The sequence below is a fragment of the Enhydra lutris genome, unplaced genomic scaffold, assembly GCF_002288905.1.
Source record: "Enhydra lutris kenyoni isolate GAN:26980312 unplaced genomic scaffold, ASM228890v2 scaffoldscaffold53, whole genome shotgun sequence".
Classification (NCBI taxonomy): domain Eukaryota; kingdom Metazoa; phylum Chordata; class Mammalia; order Carnivora; family Mustelidae; genus Enhydra; species Enhydra lutris.
This window is the reverse complement of record NW_019154137.1, coordinates 3,692,039-3,707,540: the sequence shown is the minus strand read 5'-3', so window position 1 is coordinate 3,707,540 and position 15,502 is coordinate 3,692,039. Positions and strand designations below refer to the sequence as shown.

At 41.8% G+C, this 15,502-nt stretch overlaps 1 protein-coding gene across 1 annotated transcript in view; it reads right to left on the bottom strand.

Moving 5' to 3' along the window:
- LOC111157223 (MCTS1, re-initiation and release factor) overlaps window positions 1-13,520 on the bottom strand; it is a 110,689-nt gene extending 97,169 nt beyond the window's left edge. The window contains exon 1 of the mRNA XM_022518514.1: window positions 13,472-13,520. Within this exon, the coding sequence (XP_022374222.1) occupies window positions 13,472-13,520 (49 nt within the window). The remainder of the gene's footprint in view (window positions 1-13,471) is intronic.
- Between the last annotated feature and the right edge of the window lie 1,982 nt (window positions 13,521-15,502).

Below are 15,502 nucleotides of genomic sequence, written 5' to 3'. Positions count from 1 at the left end.
TCTCTCTCTGCCTGCCTCTCTGCCTACTTGTGATCTCTGTCTGTCAAATAAATAAATAAAATCTTTAAAAAAATGTTCATTAAACTGCTCAAACCAAAGCAAAACCACAGCAAACATGCCTGATGAACACCAGTACCAGAGACTGAAATGATGGTCAATAACCATCTGTGAGTGGCAGAAAGAGTTGGCCATGTTTGCTCTCCATACAGCTTTGTGAGTCTGAGAAATGTCTCAGGTAGAGAAGTTTCTGTGGATAGGGAACTTACTGTATGCCAGGCATTGCCTCAGGGGCTAGGAATGCAGTGGGGAGCAAGACACACCTCGTCTCTGCTCTTCCCAAATTCTTTTTTTTTTTTTTTTAAGATTTTATTTATTTGACAGAGAGAGGGAACACAGGCAGGGGGAGTGGGAGAGGGAGAAGCAGGCTTCCCGCTGAGCAGAGAACCCGATGCGGGGCTCGATCCCAGGACCTTGAGACCATGACCTGAGCTGAAGGCAGAGGCTTAACCCACTGAGCCACCAGGCACACCCACATTACATTTTTTTACCTTACTTTTGTTGATTATGAAACAGAAGTTTTATACATTGATACAGTGCTATTTGGATTCCTTTTCTTTTCTAATTTGTCTTCCATGGCTTTAATATCTTAAACATCATTATGACCCCACAGTGATAGTGTCTTCTGTCTTCCTCCGCGTTCTCCCTGCGTCTATGCCTTGTGGCTCTGTAAATCTTAGTTGATAGCCTTAGGAAAGTGCGCCCCCTGGCGTTCATCTTGTGTCAGTTCAAGAGACAATGTCCCATTAACTGTGGTCTAAGGTCCCTGCCTACTGCCTGTGAGTGGAGACCTTTAGTCCCAGAGAGTATGGAGGCTGTTGAAGCCGTAGATTTTACAATAGAAAACCTCTGGCTATTATAAAATAGTCTTGTCCTTTCAAAGGTATCATACATTTCCTAATTAATATATAGCCCACATCAGTTGATCCATGGCCCAAAGATTATAACATACAAAACGACTTTCCTAGAAAAAAAAAGTCATACGGATTTGGAGACCTCAGATCAAGGCCTTAGAATCCACTATTACTGTGTGGCCTTGGGAAAGTCCCCCCAATTGGGCCTTCCATTTCTGAAATGAAAAAGACTGGATCCGTGTTTCATGAAATATATTTTTTAGAATACTCTGTTTATTTTGAGGGATTACATACAAAGAAGAGAGGAGAGGCTACAAATAAACTGGGAAAATGAGGGTTAAACAAAATTAAAGTGTTTCTTTACTGCAAGGCTTCTCAGATTTTTACAGTGCTAACACAGTATTACAAATTTGCAAGAACATGGCTAGAGCTTCCCAATGGCAGTCGACTGCAGAACATTTTGCTGACAGAGCATCTTACAGGGCCAACATATTTTTTTTTAAAGATTTATTTATTTGACAGACAGAGATCACAAGTAGGCAGAGAGGCAGGCAGAGAGAGAGGGAAGCAGGCTCCCCTCTAAGCAGAGAGCCCAATGCGGAACTCAATCCCAGGACCCCGGGATCATGACCTGAGCCGAAGGCAGAGGCTTTAACCCACTGAGCCACTCAGGCGCCCCCAGGGCCAACATTCTAAAGAAAACATTCTTGAAAATGCTGGTCAATGCTATGATTTAATATGGTGAATCTTCCTGATCACTGGATTCCTTTGCTAGGTAAAGACAAGGTCAAGCCACCAATCTGCTAATGTTAGGACACCAAGTCAGTGATAAAGATAATTTAACAGCAATCAAGAACATAGCCTCTTAATAATAGTAACAAAAACAATAATAATAGTTCATGTTTATCGAGTGCTCTATCTGCCAAGCACTGTGCTAAGTGTGTTATGCATGTTACCTCATTTCATCCTTACAATAACCCAATGAGTCTATTACTATTATCCCCATTAAAAAAATTTTTTTAAAGATTTTATTTATTTATTTGACAGACAGAAATCACAAGTAGGCAGAGAGGCAGGCAGAGAGAGAAGAGGAAGCAGGCTCCCTGCTGAGCAGAGAGTCCGATGCGGGGCTCGATCCCAAGACCCTGAGACCATGACCTGAGCCGAAGGCAGAGGTTTAACCCACTGAGCCACCCAGGCGCCCCCCCCATTAAAAATTTTTTAAAGTGGGTGCCTGGGTGGCTTAGTTGGTTAAGCGACTGCCATCGGCTCAGGTTGTGATCCTGGAGTCCTGGGATCAAGTTCCGAATCAGGCTCTCTACTCAGCAGGGAATCTGCTTCTCCCTCGGACCCTCTCCCCTCTCATGCTTTCTCTCTTACTCTCTCTCAAGTAAATAAATAAAATATTTTTCAAAAAATTTTTAAGTGAATTTATTATTATTATTATTTTGAGAGACAGAGAGAGCAGGGAGGTCAGAGCCAGAAGGAGAGTAAGAATCTTATGCAGGCTCCACGCCTGACTTGGAGCTCCATCTCACATGCTTCAGATTATGACTTGAGCCAAAATCGTGTCAGATACTCAACTGACTGAGCCACCCAGGCACCCCTAAAAATTATTTTTTAAGATTTTATTTTTAGGGGCACCTGGGTGGCTCAATTGGTTAAGTGTCTGCCTTCGGCTCAGGTCATGATCCCAGGGTCCTGAGATCGAGTCCCCCATAGGGCTTCCTGTTCTGCGGAGAACCTGCTTCTCCCTCTGTCTGCTGCTCCCCCCTCTTGTGCTCTCTCTCTCTCTGACAAAAATGATACTTTTAAAAATGATACTTTTTTAAAAAGGATTTTATTTATTTATTTATTTGACAGAGATAGAGTGAGACAAAGCACAAGCAGGAGGAGCAGCAGACAGAGGGAGAAGCAGGCTCCCCGCCGAGCAGGGAGCCCTATGGGGAAGTCCATCCTAGGATCCTGGGATCATGACCCGAGCTGAAGGCAGATGCTTAACCGACTGAGCCACCAGGCGCCCCAAAATGTCATTCTTCAACAAATGTTTTCACAAGACAAAACTCATTTAAAAAGTTGTCTCTCTGTTTCTTTTGGAAATTTCACATTTGGATGCTGAAAATCATAGGCCTTCTCAAATTTTGTTTTGTTCAGGTACAGAATATAAACGTACCCAATTAAAATTTTATCCAATTAAGAAATAAGAACTCTATCAAAAAGTCAAGTGTTGGGGCGCCTGGGTGGCTCAGTGGGTTAAAGCCTCTGCCTTTGGCTCAGGTCATGATCTCAGGGTCCTGGGATCAAGCCCTGCATCGGGCTCTCTGCTCAGCGGGGGGCCTGCTCCCCACCTCACCCCACCCCCCGCTCTCTCTGCCTGCCTCTCTGCCTCTCTGTGATCTCTGTCTGTCAAACAAACAAATAAAATCTTAAAAAAAAAAAGTCAAGTGTCTTTTCACAAGGCAAGATATCCCAAAGCACAATTACAGAATTTCATGATTCAGTCCTATTTGTTTCTCACTGTAATCTGTTCCAATCCTTTTTTAGGGAAACATTTTAATGCCTTCCTGTTTTCATTAACCGCAACTCACTAAAAGCTTCAAAAGCCAAAGGGATTTCTTTTAGCCTTCTATTTGTTGAATATTTTGATTAAATATTTTCACGTGATATTGAACAAAAGACCCTGAAATTGAGAGAACTCTCTTTTTAAAAAATCCAGTGCCATTGTAGGACACTTAGGTGGAGTAACAAAGTAGTTCTTCAGAAGATCAAATGTTTCTAAAATCTGATGCTGCCATGCTAAGTTTTTCTTATTTTGGGGGGTAGTCAACGTGAACTTTGTCACATACAAAAAATGTTCAGACACTAATTGTGTCTATAGAGAAAATACATACTATTGCAGTTTGTTTGGGGAGCCTGGGTGGCTCAGTCGGTTAAGCCTCCAACTCTTTGATTTGGACTCTACGTTTTGGCTCAGGTCATGATTAGGGGGAAGACTGAAGATTCTCTTCCTCTGCCCCCCTGCTTGCTCTCTTGCGTGGATTCTCTCTCAAATAAATAATCTTTGAAAAAATATTACAGTTTGTTTGGATGCAGTTATCAGTTATATGTGTACTATGACCAATCTCAATATTCCTGTGATACAGACTTCTTAATTGAGTAAAACATTTTTACCACATTTTCCTCCGCTAGAATTTATGTTCACATTATCACTGAAAAAAAAAACAAATAAATGTATTAACTTCCAAAATTGTTATTTGATCCGATACGTTGGATGGAATCATTGCACTATTATTAATTTAACTTGTATTTGAAGCACCTAGAGACCCTGATGTAAAGTTGGTATCATGAGAACATTTGTTTGCTAAATTCAGCCAACACTTCAATAGCTGCCACTTCATTTTTCATACATACACAAGGAAATTAAGGATAAAAAATAAGCAAATGAGTTTCGAACAACCATTTGATCTTGAAAAGTTATGCTTTACAGAGTTATATGTAAATCTTCTATACCTGTATGTGATCCTTGAGCACATTATTAAGGTAACCACCAACTTTTTTTAATTTTAATTCCAGTACAGTTAACATGCAGTGTTATGTTAATTTTAGGTGTAGAGTTTAGTGATTTAACAGTCCCCCCTCCCTTGCTCATCAGGACAAGCGCCCTCCTTCATCCCTGTCACCTATTTCCCCCACCCCCTGACCCTCCTCCCTTCTGGTAACCATCCATGTGTTCTCTGGAGTTAAGAGTCTGTTTGTCTCTCTCTCTCTCTCTCTTTCTCTCTCTCTATTTTTTCCTTTTTGTTTCTTAAATTCCACAATGAGCGAAATGATATGGTATTTGTCTTCCTCTAACTTGCTTTTCTAACCATTGTATTCTCTAGCTCCATCTGTATCATTGCAAATGGCAAGATTTCGTTCTTTTTAATGGCTGAGTAATATTCCATTGTGAAATAACTACTGAATTCCGAGGTAGATGCTGATGTTTTGTCAGTGGACAGGTATCTTCTGGTTTTTGTGTGATCAGTTCTATCTCTGTGGCCCGCATGGGTGTCAGATGTCAACAGACATCTTGGGTGAGTTACATGTAAATCATTAAATTCAGTACCTACATTTTCATAAATACGTATGTTCATTTATTTGTGCTCAGTACTGTCAAGAGGATTTACTACAAAACAGGAAAGCACTATCAGTCAGTAAAATAAATAGCTGTAGATTCATACCATGCATAAATTGCATAACCATTGTTGCTAGAATGTTCAGACTACCCTCTCTATGTGCTATATGCAGGGCTGCTTAGTCTCTATTCCCTACACATACTCCAGGTACACCTAACCCTGTGATTTCCCACACTTCCCATTGACCCCGCCACCTGGTGAGCCAAGAGCTTGTGCGACTGCCTATAGAAACTGGAAGTTCAAAGTGGAAATCTATTAAGCCCAAATCAAATTGTTTTGGCACAGCTATTAATGATAATACCTGGTTCAAAGCTGAAAAGCGTGAGACAAACTTCACACCCGTCAGAATGGCTAGGCTAAAAAAGACAAGAAACAACAAGTGTCGGTGAGGATGTGGAGAAAAGGGATGCCTCGTGTGTGGTTGGTGGGAACACAGTATGGCGGCTCCTCAAAAGCTTAAAAATAGAAATACCATGGGATCCAGTAATTGTACTTCTGGGTATTTACCCAAAGAAAATGAAAACACTAATTTGAAAAGATATATATGCCCCTATGGTTTTGTTTTTGTTTTTTTAAGATTTTATTGTTAAGTAATCTCTATACCCAACATGGGGCTTGAACCTACAACCCCGAGTGAATGAAATAACTGCATGACAAGACTTAAAGGTCCTGAAGCAGAATTTTCTCTCTTTCTTTCTAATGTGTTTTATTTGGGAAATAATGGGGAGCAATGTTGGGAGTCATTGTGTTGTATGGGGTTGGGGGATGGTTTGTGTATAAATTACCTAATGTAAGTCACCTCTAGCAGCATAGACTTCTACTACAGGACTTCCTAATGTGTTTTGTGCCATGCACCTCTTTAAGAATTTGATGAAGCTTATGAACCCTGACATAGAATAATGTTTTAAATACACACACATATATAATATATATAAGATTACAAAAGAACCTAATTATATCAAAATATAATTATTAGAATATTCAATAATATGTGATATAATATGGGCTTCTTCTTATATAAAATAGAAAGACCTAGGGGCGCTTGGGTGGCTCAGTCGGTTAAGTGTCTCCCTTTGGCTCAGGGCATGGTCCCAGGGTCCTGGGATTGAGCCCCAATTCGGGCTCCCTGCCCAGCGGGAAGCCTGCTTCTCCCTCTCCCACTACCCATGCTTGGGTTCCCTGTCTCACTGTGTCTCTCTCTGTCAAATAAATAAATAAAATCTTTAAAAAAATAAATAGCAAGATCTAGAGATGTAAAAAGTAACAACGTGGGACGCCTGGGTGGCTCAGTTGGTTAAGCAGCTGCCTTCGGCTCAGGTCATGATCCCAGCGTTCTGGGATCGAGTCCCACATCGGGCTCCTTGCTCGGCGGGGAGCCTGCTTCTCCCTCTGCCTCTGCCTGCCACTCTGTCTGCCTGTGCTGGCTCTTGCTCCTCTCTCTCTGACAAATTAAATAAAATCTTTACAAAGTAACAACGTTGAAGTGCTGTTGCACATAAAGCACGTGCGCAGATACTGACAGTAACAGTCATGTGATATCAAACACAGCCACAGTTTCTACTGGTGACTAAGTCATAGGTTTTGCTAAATCTACTGTGGGTTGTTGCCTATACCCATGATTTAAGGAAATCCTCAATTTCAGTAAAACACTGGTTCGGATAAAGATGCTGTTTTTTCCCCATCCCAGGTCACGAGCCCCTCTGAACTCCATCTACGGACCCTCGGTTAAGGACTCCTGGCGTGGAGTCAGGGAGTTCAGGACATTAACTAGAAGAAAACCTATTATACCTATATTTATTTCTGTAACTTAGGATCCCATTCAGATTGTCCTTCCCTTACCACAGCTCCTGGATATGTGTTACTATGTCGCTGGTTCACCCCCCAGTGTGGTGGACACAGAATGTACCCTCCAGATCACCATTTGAGGAAGGACCTGGCGCCCAGGTGTGGGATGCGTGCTCAGACACCAACTGGCACCCACTTAGGGTCTGCCTCCACTCCAGGTTGTGGGGTCATGCTCCTCCTGGGACAGTCCATATCCCGTGATTGAAAGAGAGGAAGGTATAAAGACCCAGCCTTGTCAGCCTGCTGTGGGATACTCTGATGGGTATGTTCCAGACCTCCCTGTGAAGTCGGCCGTGGCTTTGTTCGGCTGACATCTCTGTTCAACTTCCCCCGCCCCATCCGATCCCACCTCCCACTCATTTCTGTCATAGATACTGACCTCTAAACATCGTGTACCCAAATTCCACCTCAGCATCTGCTTCTGGAAACTCCAATCTGTCACACCCCGCTTCCTGCCCTTATAGCAACCACAACTAAAGTCCACAAAGTCCGGGGTAACACGTCAGTGCAAACAGAGACGCTCGCACTGACCTCCATGACGGGTGACACAACCTAGATTTCCCACCCTGTGCTTCCCCAAGATGTGCACCTTTGGCATGCAGATTATTCCGAGCTGAAAACAAGGCCCAAAATACTCGAGAAGAAACGTTGACCTCCCTGCCTAACTGCCTAAAGGACTTGGGATAGGGGACCTGCTCCAGAAGAGAGCGGCCACCATAAATAACCACAGTATATTACGAATTAGGGGCCCAGACAGAGAAGAATTTAGAAAAGTCACTTTGTTAAGATTCCTCTCTGTGTCCTATTGTTTCTAGATGGCCCAGCTAACATATGTTTACCAAATGTTTACTTTTTCATCTTCCTGTGAGTTGCTTTCCTTCCCTTTGTAGTCCCAGACCCCTACCCCCTTCTCCTTAGTTCAGGATGACATATATACCTCTATTTTGCCTGCCTCTGGAATCTCATGTGTATGTGGGTTCCCCGTACTTACTTAATCAAATTTTATTTTCTCCTATTAATCTGTCTCATGTCAACTTAATTCTTGTATCAGCCAAAACTCTGAAGGGTAGAGGAAAATCCACCCCCATAACACCTATATCCTATCCCAGAGCCACAGGAAAGGCCCTGTTGTTGGCCTGGGGGACACAAAGCAGGGAGAGCTTCATGGAGTGGCCTGAATTTGGGGTGAACAATTCAAAGTAAGGAGAGAGAATGGGGAAGAGAACTAAGACCCACTTAGTTTACCTCCTATGTGTCAGGCTAGCTGCTGGGAATGTTGTCTGTTTCATCAGTGTTCTGCTCACAGTGACACTGTGGGCTACATGGTTCCACCACCACCAATAACAAAATAAAAATAAGTCCACTGATTGAATGCAGTACTTACTATCTGTAGGGTACTGTTCTGAGCCTTCCCACTCATGACTGTTGGCGTCCATTATCAAAGGAACGAGACTGAGACAAAGTGAAAGTTATGTAGAATTTTATTCTATGCCAAGCATTAGAAGTCAGACTGACCGGCCAGGGCTGCCTCCGAAGAGAGTGACGGCGCCTCGATCTCAGGCTGGTTTTATAGGGCATAACCGCAGACGCAAGGTATGTGGCTTCTATTGTTAAGGCGTTTACTCCTGGAATGGATACCCAGAACCATACCAGGAACTACTGGGGCATTTATTCCCGGAATGAAGTCTGTGGATGTAAACAACAATATGGCTACCTAGGCAATATGGAGTTGCTCTGGCTAAGCAGGCCCTAATAGTTAAACAGGTTTTAACATTAAATCAGCCCTAACATTCCCCCCTTTTCTTTGGAGATTAGTCAATTTCTTGACTTTTCAGCCAGTTTTATGTCTTTCTGTTGTAAGGGGTTATATTGAGTTTGTAGGACTGACATTTTTATCGCCCCAATTCCTCTTTTTTTGTACAAGTGACATTAGGGCGTTAATACCCAGAAGCAGCATTCCTCTCCCAGGGCTACACAGAGCCCCTTCTTTTTTAGGAATAGTATGTTAAGTCCTTCTTTATTAAAGCTGCAGTTCCTATTGCTGTGGACCCTGCTATTCCTGCCACAAGTAGTGCTGGAATTAGGATGGGAACCGCACGCTTTGTCCGTTTAATTCCTGCAGTAAGATGTTGGAATCCTTCGGGTCCTCCATAGGATGATAGTAAATGGTCCCTTCCAACTAGGCTTCAAGTTTCCCACTTGGTGGCGGCATATCCAAACCAAGTCTCCGGGTTGGTAAGGATGTGGTTCCACCTCCGTCTCCATCTCAGGGTAGGGAGTTCAGATCCCTGCGTGGGCTCTTTTTAAGACAGACTGTAGCGCCTACAGTGACTGGAGTACAGACTGATTGGTCATTTCTGCTAGGGCAACCTCTTGTAGCCATGGGCAGAGTGGAGGAGGTCTCCCAAACATTACTTTAAATGGGGTAACCTTGTTTAAGTAGGGTGTACATCACGCCCTAAGGAGGGCGAAGGGAAGGAGATCCATCCATCCACTGCCAGTTTCCAGAATTAACTTTGTCAAGGTCTCTTTAAGAGTCCGTTTTATTCTCTCTACTTGTCCAGAGTTCTGGGGCCGGCAGGCACAGTGTAGTTTTCAATTAGTGTCCATGGCCTTGGCCAATGCCTGTGAGACTGAACTCACAAATGCAGGGCCATTGTTTGACCTGATCTCGAGAGGTAACCCAAACTTAGGAATTATTTTTTTTAGTAGCTTTTTGGCTACTATTCTTGCCATCTCATGTTTGGCGGAAAAAGCCTCTACCAGTCTGAAAAGGTATCCATAAAACTAACATATATTTGTGTCCAAAGGGTTCTGTTATTATCCCTACAGAATATTAGGCAAGATCATCTAAACAAGCTATTGTGCAACTTTTCTGAAGTTTATCTCAAGTTGTCTAGCTTAGGTAAATAAACATTTAAAGACAACAAAATCTAGAACTTAATATCCATAAAGGTGTGTTACTGAAACATAATTTTTCTCTCTAAAATAACCCTCATTTCCAGAGATAGCTAAATCAGGACTAATTTATTTGAAAAACAAGTCCAGTTTTAACAAACTTGGCCTAATTATTTACATAAGTTCAGCAAGAATAGTGAGTGATCATATAGATCTTTTAGAATCTGCTTTGCTAGAACTTCTTTTTATTTATTTATTTATTTGACAGACAGAGATCACAAGCAGGCAGAGAGGCAGGCAGAGAGAGAGGAGGAAGCAGGCTCCCCGCTGAGCAGAGAGCCCGATGTGGGGCTCGATCCCAGGACCCTGGGATCATGACCTGAGCCGAAGGCAGAGGCTTTAACCTAATGAGCCACCCAGGTGCCTCTTTGCTGGAACTTCTTATAAGGAATCTCTAGGTTGAACTTGTAATAGCCTCTCCAGGCCAGAAGCCAAGCCAAGTACTTGCCATCAGACATGCCTGCAATACCTGTCGATTTTGGTGAATTCCTCTTTCTGGGGTCCCCAATGTATCCTGAGGTTCCTGCACCTGCCAGGAAGTGACATTCTTTACTGACCTGGTGAGGCTGCTGGGAACTCTGTAAGCAAGGTGTCAGGCCAACAGTTTCATGGGGCTTTATTGCTCCAGGTTTTATAAAGTCAACCTTAGTTCCTTTAAGCTGTCTAGTCATATCTGAGTCTTTTTCAAATTTGACATTCCAGTCTAAGCCTTGGTAAAATAACCAGTGTTTCCAATGGTGTCCTGTTACAAGGAGAACAGATTTTTATTGAACTTATGCAAATGACTGATTGTTGTGGAAGAAAGAATACTTGCTGAGACCTTTTGGTTTCAGAGGGTTCAGATAGAAAAGTTGAATGTCTTGATTTGTTTACAAATGAATATTTTTACATTTCTGTAAGTCACAGACATTTTAAGAAAAAAAGTTTTTTCAGTCTGGAAGAGCAAACATTAGAGAACCAGCAATGTTTAAAATAACAGATACAACATTAAGAGACATAACATTACAATCTTTTAGTTCATCTTGTCCCATGTTACTAATTCTGGTTTAGTTCGAATGCAGCTCTTATTTCTGGAAATTTTTACCCATTTCAGTTCCAGGATTTCAACATATCAAAGACCTGTATTTGTCCTGAAAGTCTCCCATATGAATTTCCTTTAGGGCAGAATTCATTTTACAAGAGAATTAAAACAATTACAAATGAAAAAAACTCAGAATAGATATGGTTAAATATCAAGTAATGACCCTTATCAAAACATTAAAACTTTAGGAAATGCATAGAATCTCTATAATAGTTATAACATTTACCCAAATGGAACCCAAGGTTTATCATTGGTTTAGCAGTACTTCCTGGGTAACTTAGTGTACCAAGGAAAAGCCTTATGGGTCAAAGAGATCTCATTTATAATTTAAATCTTGTTGACAGTTGTTAAAATCTAAGTTTTAAAGCACATGCTTAAATAGGATTATGGATGTTTAAGATCTGATAAAACAAAACATAGAAACTGGTTTCTCTGGGCAGGCAAAGAGAAAACCATTTACATTCTCTTTTTAACAGCAGATCAATTAATACATAATAGTTAACATTTACTTGAGTAGATCATCAGTATAGATTTGTCATGACATGTCTTTCTTCCTTAAAAACTATGCCTCATTTGAACAGAAACATTTTACAGGAAAAGATTTATTCGTCTTTTTTTTCTTCTTGTGAATAAATCCATCAAAACTGATCTAATATGTTCAAATTTTCAACATATTTCATTGTTTCCTTTTAAACCTATAAAACAAGGCAAGTAAAAGTCATTTTCCCCAAGCCTCCTATGACTTATTATATACCCTCAAGTTTAGTTTTTATTATCTCCTTTCACGTTCTTGTGCAACCAGACATTTTTACTTTAAGACAAAACTACTTACTCTCTTAGGCCCTCTTTTTGTGCGTGTACAGTTTTTTCTAAACTTACTATCAGTCAACTGTCTTTCTTCTGGTTTTTCAGACAACATTAAAACTTTTAATAAAAACCTTATGGCATTTTTGTTTTTTTTTGTGGGGGGGTAGTCCATCCTGACCATACCTAAATTTTTTTTTTTCTGAAGATTTCCCTTCATAAACCTTTTACAACTTTCTTTTGCATCCAGGTTTTGTCCCAAGCCATTTCCTTTCAAACAACCATCTCATTTAGGACAAAATTACCTTTTATCTTTAACAAAATGTATTCCCATTCCTTATCTTTCTTATGTATCTCCTATTTTTTTTTTTACATATAGGGTTATTTCCCTTACTTCCATCAGTCTTAGTTACAGTTAGCAGAATTTTCTATTCTTAGAAACACTTCAGTCTCTAGTGATGGTTAAGTACTAACCAATTGTGAATAGTTACAACAGAATTCTGTAGATGGCAAATTTATGAATCAGTTAAGCACAAAACATATTTACCAACAGATTTAAATATTCTTAGTTTCTTTTCAGTAAGAAGTCAAAAGCACAAACCTACATCAAGTACTCAATGCTTTAGCATTTTATCCCATTTGGTTAAGACCTAGATGTCCAACAAATTTAATTTCATTTGTCATCCAACCAAAACTTTAAAGTTTCAGGTTACCAAAGACTTTGAAAGTTACTTTAACAATTACCCATTAAAACTTTGAGACAGACAATTAACCACCAGTTTAGTTATTTCTTTGATAACAGGTTTTAACAAATAGCATGAGCTTATTTGACCTTCAGTAAATTTTGATTGAAGTTTCACATTTACTGCTGTAACTTTAAAGACATGTCTATCTTAATTAAACCAACAAACTTAACTTAGTTCAAATAGTGGTTTACATTTCACCTAGACCCACTCCTCTTTTAATGTTTACCTGAGACACGGGTGGGAAGATCTGGAGTGCGGGGTGTTAGGTCCAGGGGCTGTTCTTTTGCTCCTTGACAGTGAAGAGAAAAGGAGCCGTGGTGCAGGAAGCACTGAGGACGGTCTAGAGGCCAGTTATGCAGGCCGCATCCAAGCTGGTGCAGAAACAGAAGGGGGAGTGCTGCCAGAAGGCAGAGAAAGGATTCCCAGTTTTAGAGAGTTTTCCTGGGTAAGCCTTGTCATTCAACTGGGTGGTTTTACCTTGAAAATCCTTGAAATGCTGGAGAATAAGACTTAGGGGTGTCATAGGTCCCTTACTCTCCACTTGCCCCATTTCTTCAAACACAACAACACAACAGACAACAAAAAGACAAGACAAAGACAACCGCAGACCAGACCCAGCAGCCCTTCCTCGACCAGATATCAAGTCTAAGGGTGTGCAAGATATAATCCCAACTCAAAAATACAACCTGCTGCTGGTGGGGATTTTCTCAGTCCCCTGACCGCCTAGGGGGACTTGAACCCCCGGTGACCACCTAGGGGGACTAGAACCCCCTGACCGCCTAGGGGGACTCGAACCCCCTGGCAATCTCCCAGTGGAGGGATGGGGCGTCCCTGCATCCACTCCAGCCCTGGGGAGCAATGCTGCATCCAGGTTCTTCCCAGGCTATACCCTGGAGCTCCGCAACCAGACAGACAGACCAGATCCTGCAGAATGAAATCTCAAGATCTCACCTCTGGAGGCTTTTCCCAGAAATTCTGATGCTGACTCAGTTCTCGTCATTTGATCGCGGACGAGCCCCCAGAACGTTGGGTCCGTTATCAAAGGAAGGAGACTGAGACAAAGTGAAAGTTATGCAGTCTTATTCTATACCAAGCATTAGAAGTCAGACTGACCACGAGACTGAGACAAAGTGAAAGTTATGTAGAGTTTTATTCTATGCTAAGTGTTAGAAGTCAGACTGACTGGCCAGGGCCGCCTCTGAAGAGTGACGACGCCTCAATCTCACAGGCTGGTTTTATAGGGCATAACCACAGACCCAAGGTATGTGGCTTCTATTGTTAAGGCGTTTACTCCCAGAATCGATACCCGGAACCATACCAGGAACTACTGGGGCGTTTATTCCCAGAATGAAGTCTGTGGGTGTAAACAACAATATAGCTACCTAGGCAATATGGAGTTGCTCTGGCTAAGCAGGCCCTAATAGTTAAACAGGTTTTAACATTAAATCGGCCCTAACAATTACTATCTCATTTATTCCTTAAGGGTCCTCAAGGCCTGGGGAGTTTTCAGATTTTGGAGACATTCACCAGCTCCCACCCTCTAGCACTGGGGTTCCATGGACTTCACTTAGGATTAACTTCTGTGATAACCATTCTACCAGCAATTTCACAAGACTTTACTACCATGCAGCAGCCCATATTCGAGCCAACCCCCCCACACCAACTCCAGAATAGAGGCCAAATGATCCCTTTTTCTGTTCCTCTTCTGCTGACCCTGATTCACTTAGGACCCTGTGAGAAGCTGAGGCCCCGGGAAAATTAGCTGCTCCTACAGCTCAGTGGCAAGATTTTGAGTTCAGACCTAGGCCAGCCTGACTCTTATTAGCCTGTTTCTTGACACTGGTCATGTGTTACCTCTACTGGGCAGTGATGTTCCTTTCTTTCTTTTTTTAAGATTTTATTTATTCATTTTAGAGAGAGAGAGAGAGAGGGAGAGAACACAAGCAGAGGGAGCAGCAGGCAGCGGGAGAGGGAGAAGTAGACACTCTGATGAGCAGGGAGCCTGACGTGGGGCTCGATCCCAGGACCCCGGGATCATGACCTGAGCCAAAGGCAGTTGCTTAATGACTGAGCCACCCAGGTGCCCCCGGGGCAGTGATGTTTCTTTTCTGGGTTGTTTTTTTTTAAAAAAAAAAAAGATTTTATTTGTTTTATTGAGAGAGAGAAAAAGCACCAATGGTGGGATTGGAGGGGCAGAGGGAGAAGGAGAAGAGCAGACTCCCCACTGAGCAAGACCTGAGCTAAAGGCTCACTGACTGAGCCACCCAGACACGCCTCTTCTCTGTTTCTGATGCCCGATGGCATTGTGCTTTCGTAGGTGTCACAACCATAGTAAATAAAGTACTAATGAAATGTCCTCATTTAGGAAAAACTTCACAGGTAAAACCATGTGCCTATATTTACAGAAATTTAAGGCTTTAAAATAAGTAACAACTCACCAAGAAAAGGCAAGAGATAATGGTTTTTTTCACTACTCAGTGACATTGATAAAAGAAATAAATTTTTGCATTTTATCAGTTCTTAATTTTGATTACCATTTATTACTTCTCTGAATGTGTTCCTTTTTAAAAGCTTTGTTGAGGTATTACTAACATTCAATACACTACACATATTTTAAGTGTACAATTTGATGAGGTTTGACATATGTACATACGCGACACAGTGGGGTGTCTCTTTATGTCGAAATTGACTAAAGCCAACCCAAGAGAGGCCCACACTTTGGTGCAGGCTCTTGCGCTCATAAAGGGTACCAGGTGAGTAATTACGCCAGGTAAAGACTTCAAAGCAACTACTGCGATTGAACTCAGAAGTACAGACTTAAGACATAAAGGACAACACTTTATTGTTCTTTCCTCCAAGAAGCCATAATTAACTGGTAAGGATTGCATTCCACTCTTGGCGCCAAAGCCGAGAATAAAACAGCGTCACAAGGCAAAAACATGCTGCATTTAGAAGCTAGGCCTCCAGGGGGAGAAAGCTCCT